General features: G+C 37.6%; 1 protein-coding gene across 1 annotated transcript in view; it reads left to right on the forward strand.

Annotated features, from left to right (window-relative positions):
- Window positions 1-25,795, forward strand: part of SYNE3 (spectrin repeat containing nuclear envelope family member 3) — a 256,474-nt gene that overhangs the window by 76,471 nt on the left and 154,208 nt on the right. The window contains exons 3-4 of the mRNA XM_053708894.1: window positions 7,330-7,502; window positions 19,175-19,484. Coding sequence (XP_053564869.1) covers window positions 7,330-7,502; window positions 19,175-19,484 — 483 coding nt within the window. The remainder of the gene's footprint in view (window positions 1-7,329; window positions 7,503-19,174; window positions 19,485-25,795) is intronic.

Raw genomic sequence — 25,795 nt, forward strand, 5'->3', positions numbered from 1 at the left:
CAACGACATAATGTCTATGTATATGTCCATCTTTGGGTCACCTACGCTGTGACGTCTGCTGTAATGTTTAATCCTCAATAAAAAAGTTTAATAAAAAAAAAAAAAAAAGATAGCAAGAGAATGAAGAAAAACGAATAATAGGAGTAAATTAGAAAGTTGCTTAAAATCTCATGCTCTATCTGAAACATAAAAGAAAAAAATGTGGGTTTAGTGTCCCTTTAATAACAAATAGTGTTTACCGTGAAATTCTTTAAATTCCCTAAATTCCCAGCATAGTTATGGTTGACAAATGTCCTGGTAAAACGTACACAAATATTTGAACATTGTTTTACAGACAATAACAGGCATCTGTTTACTTGCGCATCTCTGAGTGTTTACAATTTTTAACTGTGCCTAGAAGGACATAACCGCACCTTTCTAATAAGTGCTGTAGTAGGTATGTCTGGGTTTGGCTGTGACTCTGGTATTTTGGGACTGGAGAGTATTTTTGTAGTGGAACCAACTAGAAATGTGCATCAGGATTTATTTATTTTCTATGATTATGGAGTTTATTTATTAGCGAGTGGGCTTCTGTTCTTTCTCTAAGCCATCTGTGCACAAACATGCACATCCTGTTATTTAAAAAAGCAAAAAAATGACTAACTTAAAGTGATGGTAAACTCTCCCCTTCTTAAAATCAGATCTGGAATGTAAGCGCTATTTTAGATGGAGTTTAAAGTGAATGTAAACTCAGCCTTCGTTCTAAACAGCAGTCTATCAAATATCAATAAAAACCCTAGTTTCATTCATCAATTTTTAAATTTCTAAATGTATACCTTTTTTTTTCAATAAATTTATAGCAATTTGCGGCTAAACCGTCCTCCGCCCGGCATTCGCGCTCTGTTTATCATCTTTTTGATTGATGTGTCAATAGCCAATAATGGCTCTAACCACGGGGGGACCCACCCTCTTCTCATGACGTAATATATCATTATTGCGCATGCGTTCGTCTTTGGTGCCAAGCTAATTGACTCTAAGCTCGTGCACATTTTGCGCATGCGCAATACTAGTAAACACGGCTAGCGCAACATTATTAGACGGATTCCTTTCATTTCCTCTTTATTGTCATATTTGTATCAGTGGATGTGAAAGGTCTCCGTATACAGGTTCGCTTTTTATATTTTTGTTATCGATGTGATATCTATTTTCTTCGGCACATAATTCATGATATATGCGCTGTATGTACACTACTATCTAATATCATTGGCAAACAGAGGGGCCTAGTTATCAAGCCGTCAACCTCAAATACGCTGGAATTCCGCAGCGTATTTGTGGCGAGGCTGATTCGCCTTAGTTATCAAAGGCTCGAGACCGGCAAAAGTAGAATTTTGTGACGTAAACTTCGATCCGCCGGACTCAGTCCGACACAGATCGATTCTTACGTCACTCCAGATGTTCCGCACACAAGTGCGGCACAATCTCACTACTTTTGCTAGTTATCAAAAAACTAGCAGGTACGCTCGGCACTTTTACGGCCCAGCGTACCTGGTTTTCAAAGCGCCAGCCTGGAGGCGGCGGATCCCATAGGAATCAATGGGAGTCTGACCATAGCGAAAGTACAAGTTCGCTGCTGCCAGACATCCCATTGATTCCTATGGGATCTGTCTGCACCTAACACCCTAACATGTACCCCGAGTCTAAACACCACTAATCTGTCCCCCCCCTACACCGCCGCAACTAAATAAAGTTATTACCCCCTAAACCGCCGCTCCCGGAGCCCACCGCAAGCTACTCTATACATATTAACCCCTAAACCGCCGCTCCCGGAGCCCACCGCCAACTACATTATACCTATTAACCCCTATCCTGCCCCCCCATACCGCCCGCCCTCTATAATAAATGTATTAACCCCTATCCTGCAGATCCCACACCTCGCCACAACTAAATAAATAGTTTAACCCCTAAACCGCCGCCTCCCGGAGCCCACCGCAACTATAATAAATGTATTAACCCCTAAACCGCCGCTCCCGGAGCCCACCGCCACCTACATTATACATATTAACCCCTATCCTGCCCCCCTATACCGCCGCCCTCTATAATAACGTTATTAACCCCTAAACCTAAGTCTAACACTAACCCTAACGCCCCCCTAACTTAAATATTAATTAAATAAATCTAAATAATATTTATATATGAACTAAATTAATCCTATTTAAAACTAAATACTTACCTTTAAAATAAACCCTAATATAGCTACAATATAAATAATAATTATATTGTAGCTATCTTAGGATTTATTTTTATTTTACAGGCATCTTTCAATTTATTTTAACTAGGTACAATAGCTATTAAATAGTTATTAACTATTTAATAGCTTACCTAGCTAAAATAAAGAGAAATTTACCTGTAAAATAAATCCCAACCTAAGTTACAATTACACCTAACACTACACTATACTTTAATAAATTAATCCTATTTAAAACTAAATACTTACCTGTAAAATAAACCCTAAGATAGCTACAATATATCTAATAGTTACATTGTAGCTATTTTAGGATTTATATTTATTTTACAGTTAACTTTGTATTTATTTTAGCTAGTTAGAATAGTTATTAAATAGTTATTAACTATTTAATAACTACCTAGCTAAAAGAAATACAAAATTACCTGTAAAATAAATGATAACCTAAGTTACAATTAAACCTAATACTACACTATCATTAAATTAATTAATTAAACTACCTACAAATAACTACAATTAAATACAATTAAATCAACTAACTAAAGTACAAAAAATAAAAAAGCTAAGTTACAGAAAATAAAAAAATAAGTTACAAACATTTTACAAATATTACAATAATTTTAAGCTACTTACACCTAATCTAAGCCCCCTAATAAAATAACAAACCCCCCCAAAATAAAAAAATGCCCTACCCTATTCTAAATTAAATAAAGTTCAACGCTCTTTTACCTTACCAGCCCTTAAAAGGGCCATTTGTGGGGGCATGCCCCCAAAAGTTCAGCTCTTTTGCCTGTAAATGAAAAATACAAACCCCCCCAACATTAAAACCCACCACCCACATACCCCTAATCTAACCCAAACCCCCCTTACAAAAACCTAACACTAATCCCCTGAAGATCATCCTACCTTGAGTCGTCTTCACTCAGCCGAGCAGCGATGGAACCCAAGTGGACATCCGGACCGGCAGAAGTGATCATCCAAGGGGCGCTGAAGAAATCTTCCATCCGATGAAGTCATCATCCAGGCGGTGCTGAAGAAGTCTTCGATCCGGGCGATGTCATCTTCCAAGCCGGGTCTTGAATCTTCCTTCCGCCGCCGCGGAACCTCCTTCTTCACCGACGGACTACGACGAATGAAGGCTCCTTTAAGGGACGTCATCCAAGATGGCGTCCCCTCAATTCGATTGGCTGATAGGATTCTATCAGCCAATCGGAATTAAGGTAGGAAAAATCTGATTGGCTGATGGAATCAGCCAATCAGATTCAAGTTCAATCCGATTGGCTGATCCAATCAGCCAATCAGATTGAGCTCGCATTCTATTGGCTGTTCCGATCAGCCAATAGAATGCGAGCTCAATCTGATTGGCTGATTGGATCAGCCAATCGGATTGAACTTGAATCTGATTGGCTGATTCCATCAGCCAATCAGATTTTTCCTACCTTAATTCCGATTGGCTGATAGAATCCTATCAGCCAATCGGAATTGAGGGGACGCCATCTTGGATGACGTCCCTTAAAGGAGCCTTCATTCGTCGTAGTCCGTCGGTGAAGAAGGAGGTTCCGCGGCGGCGGAAGGAAGATTCAAGACCCGGCTTGGAAGATGACATCGCCCGGATCGAAGACTTCTTCAGCGCCGCCTGGATGATGACTTCATCGGATGGAAGATTTCTTCAGCACCCCTTGGATGATCACTTCTGCCGGTCCGGATGTCCACTTGGGTTCCATCGCTGCTCGGCTGAGTGAAGACGACTCAAGGTAGGATGATCTTCAGGGGATTAGTGTTAGGTTTTTGTAAGGGGGGTTTGGGTTAGATTAGGGGTATGTGGGTGGTGGGTTTTAATGTTGGGGGGGGTTTGTATTTTTCATTTACAGGCAAAAGAGCTGAACTTTTGGGGGCATGCCCCCACAAATGGCCCTTTTAAGGGCTGGTAAGGTAAAAGAGCGTTGAACTTTATTTAATTTAGAATAGGGTAGGGCATTTTTTTATTTTGGGGGGGGTTTGTTATTTTATTAGGGGGCTTAGATTAGGTGTAAGTAGCTTAAAATTGTTGTAATATTTGTAAAATGTTTGTTACTTATTTTTTTATTTTCTGTAACTTAGCTTTTTTTATTTTTTGTACTTTATTTAGTTGATTTAATTGTATTTAATTGTTGTTATTTGTAGGTAGTTTATTTAATTAATTTAATGATAGTGTAGTATTAGGTTTAATTGTAACTTAGGTTAGCATTTATTTTACAGGTAATTTTGTATTTCTTTTAGCTAGGTAGTTATTAAATAGTTAATAACTATTCTAACTAGCTAAAATAAATACAAAGTTAACTGTAAAATAAATATAAATCCTAAGATAGCTACAATGTAACTATTAGATATATTGTAGCTATCTTAGGGTTTATTTTACAGGTAAGTATTTAGTTTTAAATAGGATTAATTTATTAAAGTATAGTGTAGTGTTAGGTGTAATTGTAACTTAGGTTGGGATTTATTTTACAGGTAAATTTCTCTTTATTTTAGCTAGGTAAGCTATTAAATAGTTAATAACTATTTAATAGCTATTGTACCTAGTTAAAATAAATTGAAGATGCCTGTAAAATAAAAATAAATCCTAAGATAGCTACAATATAATTATTATTTATATTGTAGCTATATTAGGGTTTATTTTAAAGGTAAGTATTTAGTTTTAAATAGGATTAATTTAGTTCATAATATAAATATTATTTAGATTTATTTAATTAATATTTAAGTTAGGGGGGCGTTAGGGTTAGTGTTAGACTTAGGTTTAGGGGTTAATAAATTTATTACAGTTGCGGCGTCGTAGTGGGGGGCAGGATAGGGGTTAATAAATTTATTATAGGTGGCGACGGTGTGGGGGGGGCAGGATAGGGGTTAATAAATTTATTATAGGTTGCGGCGGGTTCAGGGAGCGGCGGTTTAGGGGTTAAACTATTTATTTAGTTGCGGCGAGGTGCGGGATCAGCAGGATAGGGGTTAATAATTTTATTATAGAGGGCAACGGTATAGGGGGGGCAGGATAGGGGTTACTAGGTATAATGTAGGTGGCGGTGGGCTCCGGGAGCGGCGGTTTAGGGGTTAATACATTTATAAGAGTTGCGACAGGGTCTAGGAGCGGCGGTTTAGGGGTTAATACATTTATCAGAGTTGCGGCAGGGTCTAGTAGCGGCGGTTTAGGGGTTAGTAACTTTATTGAGTTGCGGGAGGCTCCGGGGGCGCCGGTATAGGGGGTAGAACAGTGCAGTTAAGTGTGAGTGCTTAGTGACAGGCTAGCAATAAAGCTGGGAAAAAGCCGAAGAGCAGCGAGATCGGATGAGTGATATCTGTCACAGTCCGCTGCTCATCGCCCCGTGGCTTTTTGACAGCTTTATTTGATAACTTAGACATATTTTTTTCAGGTCCTCGGCGGCGAAGGTAGGCGAGCTTAGGCGGGCGTATTGGGCCGGCGAAGCCAGAAAAGTAGACGGCTTGATAACTACCCCCCATAATCTGCGATATATCTATATTCTTTTTTATATTCTTTTAGGAGATCGTGTCCTACGCCACTCACGATAGTTTTCATTGAATGAATACACTCATTCAATGAATACTATCTTGTTATGCAGCGTAAACAAGAGTAACGCATGCGCAATCTAGAATTGACATGGGAGCGCGCAGTGCCTATACGTAAACAGCGGGTGGGACCGCTGTTTACTTAACTTGGTAGAAAATGAGGAAGCAATGAGTGGGAGGAGCGGGTAAGCGAGTGAGCGAGATGTAAGAGATAAAATAACAAATAAAATACAATTTTTTTTTATAATTGATTGCGGCGGTACACTTAATTTCATTATTGACTACAAAACTAGATAACTGAAAAGGTAAAACTTGACATTCACTTTAATTCATTAGCTCTAATGAAGATGCAGTATAACATGCTTTTTAATATAGATATGAAATTCAAATACTGCATGCTCCTCCGCCCACTTCAAAAGTAAAATTTTCTGTGAGCTAACAGATTGAATTGTTGTCCAATCAGTGCTCTCCCCATATGGCACTTTTATTGTAGCTAGAGCATTGATTGGAGAGTAATTCAATCATTTAGCTGATAGGAAAATTGACTTTGAAGTGGGTGGTGTAACGTGGGTTATTTGAATTTCATATCTATATTAATAACTAAGTTATAGCGCATCTTCATTGCACATGATGAATAGAACTCCATCTAAAATAGCGCTTACATTCCAGATCTGATTTTAAAAAGGGGAGAGTTTACCATCACTTTAACATTTTTGTCAAAACAAAATGTTTAAAGTGAGCTCATTCATATTCTTGAAAGATATTATTTTCTTTAATGTCTGTTTAAAGGGATAGTCTAGTCAAAATAAACTTTCATGATTCAGATAGAGCATGCAAATTTAAGCAACTTTCTATTTTACTCCTGTTATCAATTTTTCTTGGTATCTTTATTTGAAAAAGCAAGAATGTAAGCTTAGGAGCTGGCCCATTTTTGGTTCAGAACCTGGGTAGCGCTATCTGAATAATTAAATTTAATTTTGACTTGACTATCCCTTTAAAGGGACATGAAACCCAAATGAAACCCAAATGTTTTCATGATTCAGACAGAACATGCCATTTTAAACAACTTTCCAATATACTTATATTATTTAATTTGCTTCCTTCTATTGTTATCCTTTGTTGAAAGGATTATCTAGGAAAGCTCAAGAGCAGCAAAGAACCTAGGTTCTAGCTGCTGATTGGTTGCTGCATATATGTACAGATTATCATTGGCTCAGTCATGTGTTCAGTAAGAAACCAGTAGTGCATTGCTGCTCCTTCAACAAATGATACCAAGACAATGGAGCAAATTTGATAATAGAAATAAACTGAAAAGTTGTTTAAAATTGTATGTTCTACCTAAATTATGAAAGAAATGTTTTGGGTTCCATGTCCCTTTAAGGACAAATCCTCAGGTTGGTCGATTAGTAGCTTATTCTAAAACTGTGTTTTTTTAGTCTGTTGTCCCCCTTGTCACAGTAAATAGTGATCATTGTAATCTGTTTGATTTAGCTTTTTATTCTGACCATGTAGGTACTCACCTATATTTTCTTGACTTTGTGTTGCAGAAAATCTGTTCATTGGAGCCTGAAGGGAAGTTATTGCTTGATATTGTGCTGACAAAAGCTCAATCTCTGCTCAACGAGAGCAGCGAAGATGAGAAACATGAGATTCTGAGCAAACTGAAACACATAAAAGCTAAATTTGAAGAGACCACTATATACATGGTTCACTGCCACAGGTAGGGGGGATGTGACTTGTATATGGTGTATTGCAGCCAGCACTGTCAGCCAAGGGGTTAACCGTTCAGTGCCATGTTACCTTCATCTTATTTGTAAAGTTATGATGTTATGGTTACAGCATCAATTATTAAAGGGACACTGAACCCAATTTTTTTCGTGATTCAGATAGAGCATGCAATTTCAAGTTACTTTCTAATTTACTCCTATTATCAATTTTTCATCGTTCACTTGCTATCTTTATTTGAAAACAAAGGCAGCACTTTTTTATTGGTGGATGAATTTATCCACCAATCAGCAAGAATAGCCCAGGTTATTCACCAAAAATGGGCCGGCATCTTAACTTACATTCTTGCATTTCAAATAAAGATACCAAGAGAATGAAGAAAATTTGATAATAGGAGTAAATTAGAAAGTTGCTTAAAATTGCATGCTCTATCTGAATCACGAAAGAAAAAAAAATTGGGTTCAGTGTCCCTTTAATGGTTTACAATGCTTAAAGGAATAGTATATGTTGTTATTAAACAAGTTATTGTTGCTATGTGCTTAACCCCTGATATCACATATTTAAAGTTGTGCTCCAGATAAACTATTACTTTGTTCCTTAGGAGGGCATGGCCAATGATATTTGACTTCCCACATATGCTTCTGTTTCTGATTGGCTTGCCAACTTTACCGGGAAAGGGACGTGGCTCCTTATTTAAAATTTTAACTGTGTGTTTATCCTTCTTTGAAAGGGTTAAATACACACAAAAAATAATTTGTTTAACAATAAAATTCTCTATATCAAATTAGATAATTGTATTATTATACACAGTTTGGATTTTAGATTTACCACTTACCACTAACATGAGTACTCACTGTTGACAGCCTACAATTATTACAATATTCCTATTAAACATTTCCAGATGAGCAGCTTAAAGGGACAGTAAAGTCATAATTAGACATTCATGATTTAGACAGAGCATACAATTTTAAACAACTTTCCAATTTGCTTCCTTCTCTTGTTATCCATTGCTGAAAGGTTTATCTAGGTAAGCTCAGGAGCATCAAAGATCCTAGGTTCTAGCTGCTGATTGGTGGCTGCATTTATATGCCGATTGTCATTGGCTCACCCATGTGTTTAGTTAGAAGGCAGTAGTGCATAGCTGCTCCTTCAACAAATGATACCAAGAGAACAAAGCAAATTTGATAATAGAAGTAAAGTGGAAGGTTGTTTAACATTGTTCTGCCTAAATCATGAAAGGAAATGTTTGGGTTTCATGTCCCTTTAAGTAGGTATACATAAAACAGGATGCCTTTGTTACAGAAAGGAAGGTGACCTCTGTTAGGTTGCTTCTTTATGCGGTCACAATACTTGACCTTCTATCATGTAAGACATATTCATGACTTAGTGAAACAGCATTATAGGCACCATGCCTGATATTGCTTAAAGGGACAGTGAACACTTTGAAATTGTAACATAAAATGCTTAATTATGCACAGTAAAACAACTTAACATATACTTGCCTTATTTCATTTGCTCCTTTGTCCTGTAATTTAAGTTTGACAATTGTGGATTTTCCAGTCCTGAAAAAGCACATAGCAGGGTTACGTTAATTTACAGTTTATCTTATCATTTGTTCTGAGGCCAAGCAATGAATATTTTATTAATACAATGACAGTGGTAAGCCTTGGTTCCTTCAAATAAGTAAAGTGTTGGGTAAAAGTGAAACCAGTGAAAAACAATTGTAGCAAACAAGGTGTAAATCAGTTGACATCCAGTATTAATCTATTGAAAGACTGCATAAAAATTTAACTTCAAGGTGTTTACTGTCCCTTTAAGGGACCTTATATTGCAAAAAATTGACATGCTCTAATTTGCTAGGGTATTTAAAGGGACAGGAAACCCATTTTTTATTTTGTGATTCAGATAGAGCATATCTTTTTAAACAACTTCCCAATTTACTACTATCATCTAATTTGCTTCATTATTTAGTTATCCTTTGTTGAAAAGCATAGCTAGGTAGGCTCAGCACATGGGTGCTATTTGCTGATTGGTGACTGTACATTTTATATGTGCTGAACCTACCTATCTATGCTTTTCATCAAAGGATATATAAATAATGAAGCAAATAAGATTATAGAAGTAATCCTGCAGCATACACAGGCAGAGCAAATATCCAAAGGGATCAAATTACCTAGCAAAGGTAGGAGGGTGAGGGTTGGATAAATAGGCTGTTGAGGTCACATGAGAAGAGATTTAAAGGGGAAGTAGTTAGATACAATATTACCTAATAGGTTCCTGACAGTGGACATGATTCGCTACAGTGAATCATGTCCGCTCGCCCTTTATTAAATCTACCCCTTAAAGTGGCAGATTCAATATCTATCAAAAACCCTAGAAAAATTAGAGATCGGGAAAGATTGACTTACGATTTTATGAAATTGATGAAAAAACCCAACTTCTGAAAAAGTTCTATTGCTAAACTGAGATGAGAGAGCAGAGAGAGACAATCTTGGTGCATGATGAGGATATCGTCCAAATAAATGATAAGATGAATACCCCTCATCCGAAGCCAAGCAACTACTGGACGAAGAATCTTTGTAAATGCCCAAGGGGCGAAAGAAAGACCAAAAGGAAGGCAAGTAAATTGACAAAGGATGTTTTTCCAAAGAAGTCTTAAAAAATTCCTGAAAGAATGATGAATTGGAATGGAAATATAAGCGTCTTTTAAGTCTAGATGAACTAACCAATCTTTGTGTAGTAAACAACCTCTGAGGATATGAATTCCTACCATCTTGAAATGGTTGTATACTATGTGACAATTGAGGTTCCTCAGGTTTATAACGGCAAAAAAGAACCATATTTTTTCTTGACCAGAAACATGTTGCTGATGTAATAATTGTTGTTTGAAGGAGCAGCCTCTATAACTTGTTTCTTTCATGTAAGTAGCAAGAGTCCATGAGCTAGTGACGTATGGGATATACATTCCTACCAGGAGGGGGCAAAGTTTCCCAAACCTCAAAATGCTTATAAATACACCTCCCACCTCACTCATACCTTAGTTTTACAAACTTTGCCTCTTTGTGGAGGTGGTAATGCAAGATGTGCTTGATTTTCTTCTGGGAAAGGCGCTTCTAAGCATTTTGAATTCTAATTCCTCTCAAAGTACAGTTTTTGCCTGAGGGATGTGAAGGGAGTATTGCCTGATGATACCATGTTTTCACCTATGGGAAATCTATTCTAAGGCTCTCTGTAAATTCGGTCGTGGGGATTCATCTGCTGCCTCCCTTTAAAGATCGACATTATACTCCTCTACCATTACCTCTGATGATATGTTTCAGTACTGGTTTGGCTGTCTGCTTTATGTGGATGGGTGTCTTACACGGTTAGTATATACTTTTATTATATAAGACACTTTCAGCTATGGATTGGGCACTTTTTAAGTAAAGTTGTTATATATTGTTTGTATACATGCCTTGAGTCAGTAATTCAGTGCTCTTTTTTAGCGACTTTATTTGTGGCTAGATATTTGTCAAGGTTGGTAGAGTCTGTGAAACATAGAATGGCATATTTACATTCTGGCTATATTCTTAGACCTGTTATATTTATGGCTAATCTTGCTGCTGCTTCTACTTTTTGGTTGGACAGTTTAGCACAGCAGTTGTCTTCAGATTCTGAATTATCTATTATTGTTTTACTTCAAAATGCAAATAATTTTATTTATGATGCTATATTTGATGTTAGGAAGATCAATGTCAAATCCATGTCTTTAGCCATTCTAACTAGAAGAGCTTTATGTTTTAAATCTTGGAATGCTGTCATGGTGTATAAAACTAGATTATTATCTCTCTCTTTTCAAGGTAAAGATCTTTTTGGTTCACAATTGGGTTTTATTATCTCCACTGTTACTGGGGGTAAGGGAGTTTTTCTGCCCCAAGACAAGAAATCTAAGGTTAGATTTAAAGCTCCCAATCGTTTTTGTCAGAATAGATAACAGAAAACTAGTCCTTCCCCTAAGGCCTCTGGCTTTAATTGGAGACCATCTCCGAATTGGAATAAATCCAAGCCTTATAAGAAACCAAATCCTACCCCTAAACCTATATGTAGGTGTGGCCCTCAAGCCAGTTCTTCTGGTAGGGGTCAGACTAAAGCTATTTCAAAGAGTTTGGACAGACTCTGTCCAAAATCAGTGGATTCAGAATATAATTTCTTAGGGGTGTTGAATAGGATTCAAAATAAGACTTCCTTTTGTAAGATTCTTTCTTACCCATGTAACAAACAACCCAGTAAAAGCTCAAGTGTTTTTGATATGTGTTTCAGATCTAGAACTTTCAGGGGTAATTTTTCCCAGTTCCACAGCAGGAACAAGGATTGGGGTTTTTATTCAAATCTATTAATTGTACCTATGAAGGAAAATTGTTTCAGCCCTATTTCGGATCTGAAAAACTTTAAATGGTTTTGTAAGATTCCCAACTTTCAAGATAGTGACTATAAGGACTATTCTGCCTTTTGTTCAGCAAGGTCACTTCATGTCCACAATAGACTTACAGGACGCTTACCTTCACAATCCGATTCATCCAGATAACTATCGTTTTCTGAGATTCTCTGTTCTAAACAAGCATTAACTTTTCATTTGTTTTCAAACAGACAATAACACAACAGTGGCATATGTCAATCATCAAGGAGGGACTCACAGTCTTTCAGCAATGAAGGAAGTATCTCAGATACTTTCTTGGGCGGAATCCAACTCTTGTCAAATTTCTGCGATTCATATCCCAGGTGTAGACAATTGGGAAGCGGATTATCTCAGCCGTCAGACTTTACATCCCGGGGAGTGGTCTCTCCATCCAGATGTGTTTTTCCATCATGTACAGTTGTGAGGTCTTCCAGAAATAGATCTGATGACCTCTCGTCTAAACAAGAAGCTTCCCAGATACCTTTCCAGGTCCAGGGATCCTCAGGCAGAGATGGTGGATGCCTTAGCAGTACCTTGGTTTTACCAACCTGCGTATATTTTTCCGCCTCTGGTTCTTCTTCCAAGAGTGATCTCCAAGATTATAATGGAACAATATAATGTGTTTCTGATAGCACCAGCATGGCCTCACAGGTTTGCAGATCTTGTCTGAATGTCCAGTTGCCAGCCTTTAAGGCCAGACCTTCTGTCTCAAGGGCCGTTTTTCCATCAGGATCTCAAATCTCTAAATTTGAAGGTATGGCAATTGAACGCTTAGTGCTTAGTCATAGAGGTTTCTCTGACTCAGCGATTAGTAGTATGTTACAGGCTCGTAAATCTGTTTCATCGGGTTTGGAAAACCTATTTTTTATGGTGTTCCACTCATAATTATTCTAGGCACTTTCAGAATTCCTAGGATTTTATAGTTTCTTCAGGATGGTTTGGATAAGGGTTTTTCTGCAAATACTTTGAAAGGACACATTTCTGTTCTTTCTGTCTTATTTCATAGAAAGATTAATAAACTTCCTGATATTCACTGTTTTGTTCAGGCTTTGATTCGTATCAACCCTGTTATTAAATCTATTTCTCCTCCTTGGAGTCTCAAATTGGTTTAGAAGATTTTTCAGGCTCCTCCTTTTGAGCCTATGCATTCTCTGGATATTAAATTACTTTCTTGGAAAGTGTTATTTCTTTTGGCTATCTCTTCTGCTAGAAGAGTTTCTGAGTTGTCTGCTCTCTCTTGTGCGTCTCCTTATCTGATTTTTCATCAAGATAAAGCTGTTTTGCGGACTTCATTTAAATGTTTGCCTAAAGTTGTAAATTCTAACAACATTTATAGGGAAATTGGTGTTCATTCCTTGTGTCCAAATAATACTACTGAAAGGTCTTTACATTCTTTGGATGTGGTAAGAACTTTGAAATATTATGTTGAGGCTACTAAAGATTTCAGTAAGACTTCTAGTCTATTTGTTATTTTTTTCTTGCTCCAGGAAAGGTAAGAAAGCCTCTGACATTTCTCTGGCATCTTGGTTGAAACTTTTGATTCACAAAGCTTATTTGGAGGCAGGGCAGTCTCCGCCTCAGAAAATTACAGCTAATTCTACTAGATCCGTTGCCACTTCTTGGGCTTTCAAGAATGAAGCTTCAGTTGATCAAATTTGCAAAGCAGCATCTTGGGTATTATATCTCATACGTCACTAGCTCATGGACTTTTGCCACTTACATGAAAGAAAACATAATTTATGTAAGAACTTACGTGATAATTACATTTCTTTCATAGTGGCAAGACCCACCCTATTTTTTGTGGTTATGATTTTTTGTATAAAGCACTTTATTTTTTCCAGTTCCTCTTTTTGTATGCTTTTTACTCCTTCTTTTGCACCTCACTTCTTGGCTACACATTAAACTAAGGTATGAGTGAGGTGGGAGGTGTATTTATAGGCATTTTGAGGTTTGATAAACTTTGCCCCCTCCTGGTAGGAATGTATATATCATATGTCACTATTTCATGGACTCTTGCTACTATGAAAGAAATTCATTTATCAGGTATGTTCTTACATAAATTATGGGTTTTTTTTGGCAAATTTCTAGATCTAACTGATGGTAATCTGAAAGAGAAAAAATATTGGAGGGGGAATTTAGGTGAAGACCAGAAACCGCCTGCAGTACCCAAGGATCTTGAGCTATTTTCAACCCAATTGTGAAAAAAGTCTGCTGCCTATCTTTGTGGGAAAGAAAGTGTAGAAGGATAAATGGTCAAATTTTCCTGAGTAGGGTCTTCGTGAAGCTCTTCCTCTAGAAGGTCTGGATAACCAATGTCTTTCTCTGGTAGGGAAGAAACTGGCGAGTAGGAAGGATGGCCGGGATAGCGGCCTCTTCATTTCCCGGCCCTGGCAAAAACAATGTTTTGGTTAAAAAATCTTTTTGGTTTGGGACTTTATCTTATTCAAAGAGTTAAGCGATGAAACATAATTAGAAAGTTCCTTTGGCTTTGGGGCCCATTTCTTTGGGGGCATAATCAGTAAGTTTTGGGTCTAGTTTTTTTAGTAAAATACGTCTTCTTTGGCAGGACAAAGCAGTATTAAAGTCACCTAGCAAAGATACTCAATGTTAAACACATTGTTTTATAATTACAGGGTCAACCTGGGACTCATTAGAAATGGCCTCTTCTGATAAATCCAATAGATTAGTCACAGGACCAAGAGTATCTAATAACTTATCCTGACAGGCCTTTAAAAATCAGGACCTTTACGTATATTCAAATTCATGTTCCAATAAATTTTAATAAATTGAGGTCAATTTCAGGGGTGGCTTGAGATAAGCTAGATAACTAGGGTCTGGGACATTCCGCCCTGAGAATATTTTTAGACTTTTTGGAAAGAAGCCTCCTTATATACTAAGCTATACATTTAGCCACTATTTTAGATGGTCTCCAATTAGAAGATCTGGGTTATTCAATATCATCCGGATCTAAGTAAGATTATCCTGCATTATCGATTAATCTAGGTTTTTTGGCTTTATTGGGTTTTTTGGACCTTTTATATTTAGGAGAATCCCCTCATTAAAAGATTCTTATTCTTTGTCAGCATGACAATCATCAGAAAAATAGGAGATGTTGAAACCTGGTCAACGTGTCTTTTGCCCTTTATTTTTCCTTGTTCTGTTTTATCAATAATAGGCTCTGAGTCTTCAGAAGAATTATCTTTACATTTTTTAGGAAGCGCAGACTCATTGTCTGAACCAAGTAGACGTATCTGTTTTTACTGTGGAATGTTTAGGGGATACATTATTATTATTATTATTCAAATGCTTTCTTTTAAAAGCTGCTTTTCTGGGAATGTGTCCAGAGTCATTAACTGCGGCCATAACGGACTGCATCTGTTGCTGGAGTGAAGCCAGAGAATACATAATATCTTGAATGGACTTATTAGAAATATCAGAAATATTTTCATTAGCCATTGTAAAGTAAAATTATTATATATGTGTGTGTATATATATATATATATATATATATATATATATATATATATATATATATATATATATATATATATATATATATAAAACTGCAAGAGTTAAAATAAAATTTTAATAATGTCCAAAAATGTTTTAAACATTCAACAGAGTAAAATAAAAAAAAATTATATATGCAGAGAACGAACTGACAGATTTGAGAAAAAACTATTTCTAGCTGTTGTGGTCCTGATCTCACTTTTCCTGCAGATCCCCTCTGCTGTAGAGGATATCACATACTCAATACATAAATCCCCAATTCCAAAAAAGTTGGGACAATATGGAAAATGCAAAAAAACAAACAAAAAGAGTAATTTGAAAATTCACTTCACCCTATACTATATTGAAAACACATTATTAACACATTATTTGATGTTTTACTTTGTGAATTTAATGTATTTTTGAAAGTATACACTAATAATTTCATATCTGATGGCTGCAACACACTACAACAAAGTTGGGGCAATCGACTGTTTACCACTGTGTAACATCAGCTTTTCTTTTAATAACACTCATTAAATATTAAATTGCTTTTGGGCACTGAAGATACCAGTTGGTTAAGTTTAGCAAGCAGAATTTTCACCCATTCATCCATATCTTCAGTGCAACTGTACGGGGCCTTCTTTGCCTTATTTTTCGCTTCATAATGCGCCACACATTCTCAATCGAAGACAGGTCAGGACTACAGGCAAGCCACGCTACCACTCGCACTCTCTGCTTACACAATTATGCGCTTGTAATCCAGGCAGAATATGGTTTGGCGTTTTCCTGCTGGAAAATGCAGGAACATCCCTGGAAAAGATGACGTCTGGATGGCAGCATATGTTGCTCCAAAATGTATACATATCTTTCTGCATTAATGGAACCCTCACAGATGTGCAAGTTACCCATGCCATGGGCACTGACACCCCATACCATGACAGACGCTGGCTTTTGGACCTGACGCTAATAACAGCTTGGATGGTCCTTTTACTCTTTGGCCCAGAGAACACAACGGCTGTTTTTTCCCAAAACTTTTTGAAATGTTGACTCGTTGGACCACAAAACACGATTCCACTGTGCTACTGTCCATCTCAAATGAGACTGAGCCCAGAGAAGTCGGCAGGGATTCTGGACAGTGTTAATGTATGGCTTCTGCTTTACATAGTAAAGCCTTAACAATCCTCTGTGGATGCAGCCGCGAATGGTGTTGACTGACAAAGGTTTACCAAAGTATTCCCGAGCCCATGTCAGGATATATAATACAGACTCATGACGGTTTTTGAGACAGTGACGTCTGAGGGCTTAGAGATCACGCACATTCAGAAGTGGTTTTCGACCTTGCCCTTTACGCACAGAGATTTCACTGGATTCCTTAAAGGGACAGTCTACACCAGCATTTTTATTGTTTAAAAAGATAGATAATCCCTTTATTCCCCATTCCCCAATTTTACATAACCAACACAGTTATATTAATATATGTTTTACCTCTGTGATTACAGACTGCCCCCTTATCTCAGTGCTCCTAAATAACTCCACGGGAGTGAGCACAATGTTATATATATGATACACATCAACTAGTACTGTCTAACTGTGAAAAACTTTCAAAATGCTCTGAGCTAAGAGGCAATTTTCAACGGTTTAGGAATCAGTTTGAGCCTACCTAGGTTTAGCTTTTCAAAAATACCACCAAGAGAACAAAGCAAATTTGATGATAAAAGTAAATTGGAAAGTTGTTTAAAATTGCATGCCCTATCTAAATCATAAACGTTTAATTTTGACTAGACTGTACCTTTAAATCTTAAAATTATATTGTTCACTGTAGAATGTGATATGACCAAAATCCTACTGATTTGTCTTTGGGGAATGTTGGATTATTCCCTGGCACATCTGTTGGCAGATAGGAGAACCTCAACCCATCCTTACTCTTGAAGGACTATGGGGCATATTTATCAAGCTTCCTATAGATCTTGAGGCCCCTTGTTTCTAAAGACTTCTGCTCCATAACTTGTCGCCTGCTCTGAGGTGGCGGACAGAAATCAATACGAATACGATTAGGTTAATTGACACCCCCTGCTAGCTAGCCTATGCTGTTGGCATTTATCGATGTGCCACGGACATGATACGCTACTTTGCATCATGTCCGCTCGCACATTGTTAAAAATGCCCCTATCCTTTTTTTTTGGAGGCTCCTTATATACTATGATTACACAATTGCCTCACCTGTTTCACATCACCTTCTTATTTCAACTTGTCACAAATTTTTTGGAATGTGTTGCAGTCATCAGATTTTAAATGAGTGTATATTAAAAAAGACAAACCAGAATAGATGGAAGCAAACACCCAAAAGTTAAAACTTCAGCCTTTATTGGAAAAAGTTAAAATCCAGGAGGGAAGGCACACAAGAAATTCAGCATACGCGTTTCGGCTACACGCCGTAATCACTACTGATCACACAAGAAATTCAGCATACGCGTTTTCGGCTACACGCCGTAATCACTACTGATCACACAAGAAATTCAGCATACGCGTTTCGGCTACACGCCGTAATCACTACTGATCACACAAGAAATTCAGCATACGCGTTTCGGCTACACGCCGTAATCACTACTGAAAAAATACATTAAATTCACAAAGTAAAATATCAAATAATGTGTTAATAATGTGTTCAATATAGTACAGGGTACATTGTTTTGTGTCCCAACTTTTTCGGAATTGGGGTTGTATATAAATGTATATGAACCAATACATATGTAATAAATGTGTGCCCTGGCCACTTCAGACAGGCTATACTGTAACAGTGAATAGAGCTTTAATAAATCTATACAATGTATGCTAATAGTTCTCAAACAATGTCTCCTGTGGCCACGTGCAATATTATAGAATGATTCCAAGTAGTCTTGGAAAGATGCCCAAAAGGCCATTTATCTCGATAAAGTGTTGAAAAGTCTCTTAAAAATAGATTGTGATTGCTGAGAAATTTTCAGCTGCATGTTAAAAATCGGGCCTCACTCTGTGAGCTCATAATGCGATCAGGGTGTGGGAAACTGCCAAAAAACGCATTATTGCGGCTGACCCCATAATTATCTAAGCTCACTAATGCAGATTTTACATGCTCTATTGAATTATAGCACGGCACGTCATTTTTGCATTAGAGTGTCCCTTAAAGGGACATGGGACATAAAACTCACATTTTTCCTTGTATGGTTAATATAGAGCAAACAACTTTCCAATTTACATCCATTATCAAATTTGCTTTATTCCTTTGGTATCCTTTATTGAAGGAGCAGTAATGGACTACTGTGGTTTCTTTATTCACTCTTGCTGTAATATTTCCAAATATTTGCTGCATTTGCTTGAGTAAAACTGGACTTAAATAAATTATATCTTTAACCAATTATGCAACATTTCCTCCTTATTTCTTTTAACCTAATAATATGCTGGGATACTTATTGCAAAAATGTGTTCCTGTAGGGTACTTGCTATAAAAAAAGGTTAAGAAAATCTGTCTTACATGAATGAAGGTCAATCACAGTGATTGGCAGACCGGTATAGACAGCAGTTGAATCCTAACAGAGGGCACCCTAGTATATTTACTATTCATGTAATGGTACTAGGGGATATTTTACAGTTATATATATATACGTATATGCCTTTTTTCAGAAGCATTACAGAGAAGTCTAGAATTGATAAGAGGAACTGATTGTTGTATTTTATTTTATTTATTTTTTTGTCACCCTCAGCCGCATTGAATGGGTTTGGCTGCACTGGAGCGAGTATCTGAAAGCACTTGGAGAATTCACAGTGTGGGTTCATAATATGAAACTGACTCTAGAACCAGATACAGAGCTCCAGCTTGGCCTGAAGGAAAAGCGATGGCAATACGAGCATTACCAGGTGTTGCTGAAAGATGTCAAAAACCAATCACACCTCCTGGACAGGCTTTTAGAGGAGGCGGCTTCGCTGTACAACAGGATCGGGGATCCCAGTGTGGACGAGAGTGTGCAGAACCAGATGATGGTCGAGTACAAGCAAATAAAGAAGAAAGCACAGGTCTGAGATGTAATGATATTTATTATATACACAGATTAATTATGAGTTCCAGGGACATGATACCTAAATGTTGAAGCATTTGAAAGTGATGCAGCATAACTGTAAAAAGCTAACTAGAAAATATCACCTGAGTATTTAACCTCAAATTTACTAAGTATTCACACCCCACTTCAAAGAGACTTTAAGCAGCCAGTCAAGATGCTTGTCCCAGGACAAGCTAGGGAGTGTGCATCTGGCATGTGCAGGCAAAGTCATGTTATTTTCCTATTCAATTTAAAGGGACACTGAACTAATTAGTGCAGTAACTTCACCCTCACATGTAAATACCTAATTAGTTCAGTAACTGCCCCCTCACATGATGTAAATACCTCATTTATGCAGTAACTGCCCCCTCACGTGTAAATACCTGATTATAGCATTGCACCAGCTGCCCTTCCACAGGTATGTACCTAATTAGCGTAGTAACTGCCCCCTCACATGTAAATACCTCATTAGTTCAGTAACTGCCCCCTCACATGTAAATACCTCATTAGTTCAGTAACTGCCCCCTCACATGTAAATACCTCATTAGTTCAGTAACTGCCCCCTCACATGTAAATACCTCATTAATGCAGTAACTGCCCCCTCACATGTAAATACCTCAATAGTTATGTAATTGCCCTCTCACATGTAAATACCTCATTAGTTCAGTAACTGCCCCTCACATGTAAATACCTCATTAGTTCAGTAACTGCCCCCTCACATGTAAATACCTCATTAATGCAGTAACTGCTCCCTCACATGTAAATACCTCATTAGTTATGTAACTGCCCCCTCACATGTAAATACCTAATTAGTGCAGTAACTGCCCCCTCACGTGTAAATACCTCATTAGTACAGTAACTGCCCCCTCACATGTAAATACCTCATTAGTGCAGCAACTGCCCCCTTACATGTAAATACCTCATTAGTTATGTAACTGCCCCTCACATGTAAATTCCTCATTAATGCAGTAATTGCCCCCTCACATGTAAATACCGCATTAGTGCAGTAACTGCCCCCTCACATGTAAATACCTCATTAGTGCAGTAACTACCCCTCACATGTAAATACCTCATTAGTGCAGTAACTACCCCCTCACATGTAAATACCTCATTAATGCAGTAACTGCCCCCTCACATGTAAATACCTCATTAGTGCAGTAACTGTCCCCTCACATGTAAATACCTCATTAGTGCAGTAACTGTCCCCTCACATGTAAATACCTCATTAGTTCAGTAACTGCTCCTCACATGTAAATACCTCATTAGTGCAGTAACTGCCCCCTCACATGTAAATACCTCATTAGTTATGTAACTGCCCCCTCACATGTAAATACCTCATTAGTTCAGTAACTGCCCCCTCACATGTAAATACCTCATTAGTGCAGTAACTGTCCCCTCACATGTAAATACCTCATTAGTGCAGGAACTGCTCCTCACATGTAAATACCTCATTAGTGCAGTAACTACCCCCTCACATGTAAATACCTCATTAGTGCAGTAACTGCCCCCTCACATGTAAATACCTCATTAGTGCAGGAACTGCCCCCTCACATGTAAAACATAATTTATGTAAGAACTTACCTGATAAATTCATTTCTTTCATATTAGCAAGAGTCCATGAGCTAGTGACGTATGGGATATACATTCCTACCAGGAGGGGCAAAGTTTCCCAAACCTTAAAATGCCTATAAATACACCCCTCACCACACCCACAATTCAGTTTAACGAATAGCCAAGAAGTGGGGTGATAAGAAAAAAGTGCGAAAGCATATAAAATAAGGAATTGGAATAATTGTGCTTTATACAAAATCATAACCACCACAAAAAAAGGGCGGGCCTCATGGACTCTTGCTAATATGAAAGAAATGAATTTATCAGGTAAGTTCTTACATAAATTATGTTTTCTTTCATGTAATTAGCAAGAGTCCATGAGCTAGTGACGTATGGGATAATGACTACCCAAGAAGTGGATCTTTCCACACAAGAGTCACTAGAGAGGGAGGGATAAAATAAAGACAGCCAATTCCTGCTGAAAATAATCCACACCCAAAATAAAGTTTAATGAAAAACATAAGCAGAAGATTCAAACTGAAACCGCTGCCTGAAGTACTTTTCTACCAAAAACTGCTTCAGAAGAAGAAAATACATCAAAATGGTAGAATTTAGTAAAAGTATGCAAAGAGGACCAAGTCGCTGCTTTGCAGATCTGGTCAACCGAAGCTTCATTCCTAAACGCCCAGGAAGTAGAAACTGACCTAGTAGAATGAGCTGTAATTCTCTGAGGCGGAGTTTTACCCGACTCAACATAGGCAAGATGAATTAAAGATTTCAACCAAGATGCCAAAGAAATGGCAGAAGCTTTCTGGCCTTTTCTAGAACCGGAAAAAATAACAAATAGACTAGAAGTCTTACGAAAAGATTTCGTAGCTTCAACATAATATTTCAAAGCTCTAACAACATCCAAAGAATGCAACGATTTCTCCTTAGAATTCTTAGGATTAGGACATAATGAAGGAACCACAATTTCTCTACTAATGTTGTTGGAATTCACAACTTTAGGTAAAAATTCAAAAGAAGTTCGCAACACCGCCTTATCCTGATGAAAAATCAGAAAAGGAGACTCACAAGAAAGAGCAGATAATTCAGAAACTCTTCTGGCAGAAGAGATGGCCAAAAGGAACAAAAAACTTTCCAAGAAAGTAATTTAATATCCAATGAATGCATAGGTTCAAATGGAGGAGCTTGAAGAGCCCCCAGAACCAAATTCAAACTCCAAGGAGGAGAAATTGACTTAATGACAGGCTTTATACGAACCAAAGCTTGTACAAAACAATGAATATCAGGAAGAATAGCAATCTTTCTGTGAAAAAGAACAGAAAGAGCAGAGATTTGACCTTTCAAGGAACTTGCGGACAAACCCTTATCTAAACCATCCTGAAGAATACTGTAATATTCTCGGTATTCTAAAAGAATGCCAAGAAAAATGATGAGAAAGACACCAAGAAATATAAGTCTTCCAGACTCTATAATATATCTCTCTGGATACAGATGTACGAGCCTGTAACATAGTATTAATCACAGAGTCAGAGAAACCTCTTTGACCAAGAATCAAGCGTTCAATCGCCATACCTTTAAATTTAAGGATTTCAGATCCTGATGGAAAAAAAGGACCTTGAGACAAAAGGTCTGGTCTTAACGGAAGAGTCCACGGTTGGCAAGAGGCCATCCGGACAAGATCCGCATACCAAAACCTGTAAGGCCATGCCGGAGCTACCAGCAGAACAAACGAGCATTCCTTCAGAATCTTGGAGGTTACTCTTGGAAGAAGAACTAGAGGCGGAAAGATATAGGGAGGATGATACTTCCAAGGAAGTGATAATGCATCCACTGCCTCCGCCTGAGGATCCCGGGATCTGGACAGATACCTGGGAAGTTTCTTGTTTAGATGAGAAGCCATCAGATCTATTTCTGGAAGTTCCTAGATTTGAACAATCTGAAGAAATACCTCTGGGTGAAGAGACCATTCGCCCGGATGCAACGTTTGACGACTGAGATAATCCGCTTTCCAATTGTCCATACCTGGGATATGAACCGCAGAGATTAGACAGGAGCTGGATTCCGCCCAAACCAAAATTCGAGATACTTCTTTCATAGCCAGAGGACTGTGAGTCCCTCCTTGATGATTGATGTATGCCACAGTTGTGACATTGTCTATCTTAAAACAAATGAACAACTCTCTCTTCAGAAGAGGCCAAGACTGAAGAGCTCTGAAAATTGCACGGAGTTCCAAAATATTGATCGGAAATCTCACCTCCTGAGATTCCCAAACCCCTTGTGCCGTCAGATACCCCCACACAGCTCCCCAACCTGTAAGACTTGCATCTGTTGAGATTATAGTCCAGGTCGGAAGAACAAAGAAGCCCCCTGAACTAAACGATGGTGATCTGTCCACCATGTCAGAGAGTGTTGTAAAATCGGTTTAAAGATATTAATTGAGATATCTTTGAGTAATCCCTGCACCATTGGTTCAGCATACAGAGCTGAAGAGGTTGCATGTGAAAACGAGCAAAGGAGATCGCATCTGATGCGGCAGTCCTAAGACCCAACATTTCCATGCATAAGGCTACCAAAGGGAATGATTGTGACTGAAGGTTTTGACAAGCTGATATCAATGTTAAACTTCTCTTGTCTGACAAGGACAGAGTCATAGACACTGAATTTATCTAGAAACCTAAAAAGGTTACCCTTGTCTGAGGAATCAATGAACTGATTGGTAAATTGATCCTCCAACCATGAACTTGAAGAAACAACACAAGTCGATTCGTATGAGATTCTTCGAAAATGAGAAGACTGAGCAAATACCAAGATATCGTCCAAATAAGGAAATACCAAAACCCTATTCTCTGATTACAGAAAGAAGGGCACCGAGAACCTTTGAAAAAAATTCTTGGAACTGAGGCTAAGCCAAACGGTAGAGCCACAAAACTGGTAATGCTTGTCTAAAAAGAGAATCTCAGACACTAAAAGTGATCTGGATGAATCGGAATATGCAGATACACATCCTGTAAATCTATTGTAGACATATAATGCCCTTGCTAAACAAAAGGCAGGATAGTCCTACAGTAACCATCTTGAATGTTGGTATCCTAACATAATGATTCAATAATGATAGATCCGGAACTGGTCTGAAGGAATTGACCTTCTTTGGTACAATGAAGAGATAAATAAGATCCCAGCCCCTGTTCCAGAACTGGAACTGGCATAAATACTCCAGCCAACTCTAGATCTGAAACACATTTCAGAAATGCTGAGCCTTTGCTGTGTTAACTGGGACACGGGAAAGAAAAGAATCTCTTAGCAGGAGGCCTTAACTTGAAGCCAATTCTGTACCTTTCTGAAACAATGTTTCTGAAACCAGAGATTAAGAACGGAATTGATCCAAATTTCTTTGAAGAAAACGTAATCTGCCCCATACCAGCTGAGCTGGAATAAGGGCCGCACCTTCATAGGTACTTAGGAGCTGGCTATAGGTTTCTATAAGGCTTGGATATATTCCAAACTGGAAATAGTTTCCAAACTGATACCGCTCCTGAGGATGAAGGATCAGGCTTTTGTTCCTTGTGAGGAAAGGAACGAAAATGATTATTTACCCTGGAAAGAAAGGGAAAGCAAAGTTGACTTAGAAGACATGTCAGCATTCCAAGTTTAATCCATAAAGCTATTCTAGCTAAAATAGCTAGAGACATATACCTGACATCAACTCTAATGATATCAAAAGATGGTATCACCAATAAAATTATTAGCATGTTATAGAATAAAAATAATGCTATAAAATTATGATCTGTTACTTGTTGCGCTAAAGCTTCTAACCAAAAAGTTGAAGCTGCAGCAACATCCGCTAAAAATATAGCAGGTCTAAGAAGATTACCTGAACATAAGTAAGCTTTTCTTAGAAAGGAATCAATTTTCCTATCTAAAGGATCCTTAAATGAAGTACTATCTGCCGTAGGAATAGTAGTACATTAGCAGGAGTAGAGACAGCCCCATAACCTTAGGGATTTTTGTCCCAAAAAACTCTAATCTGTCAGATGGCACAGGATATAATTTGCTTAAACGTCTAGAAGGAGTAAATAAATTACCCAAATTATTCCATTCCCTGGAAATTACTTCAGAAATAGCATCAGGGAGATAAAACACTTCTGGAATAACTACAGGAGATTTAAAAACCTTATTTAAACGTTTACATTTAGTATCAAGAGGACCAGAATCCTCTATTTCTAATGCAAATAACACTTCTTTAAGTAAAGAACGAATAAATTCCATCTTGAACAAATACAAAGATTTATCAGCATCAACCTCTGAGACAGAAACCTCAGAACCAGAAGAACCATTATCAGAATGATGATGTTCATTTAAAAATTCATCTGAAAAAAAGAGAAGTTTTAAAAGACTTTTATGTATACTAGAAGGAAAAATAACAGACATAGCCTTCTTAATGGATTTAAAAAATAAAATCTCTTATGTTATCAGGAACACTCTGAAAATTAGATGTTGACGGAACAGCAACAGGTAATGTAACAGTACTAAAGGAAATTTTATCTGCATTAATAAGTTTGACATGACATGCAATACAAATAACAGCTGGAGAAACAGATACCAAAAGTTTATAGCAGATACACTTAGCTTGGTAGCTCCAGCATTGTACAGTGATTTTCCTGAAGTATCTTCTGACTCAGTTGCAACGTGGAACATCTTGCAATATGTAAAAGAAAAAAACAACATATAAAG

Source organism: Bombina bombina, chromosome 1, assembly GCF_027579735.1.
Source record: "Bombina bombina isolate aBomBom1 chromosome 1, aBomBom1.pri, whole genome shotgun sequence".
Classification (NCBI taxonomy): Eukaryota; Metazoa; Chordata; class Amphibia; order Anura; family Bombinatoridae; genus Bombina; species Bombina bombina.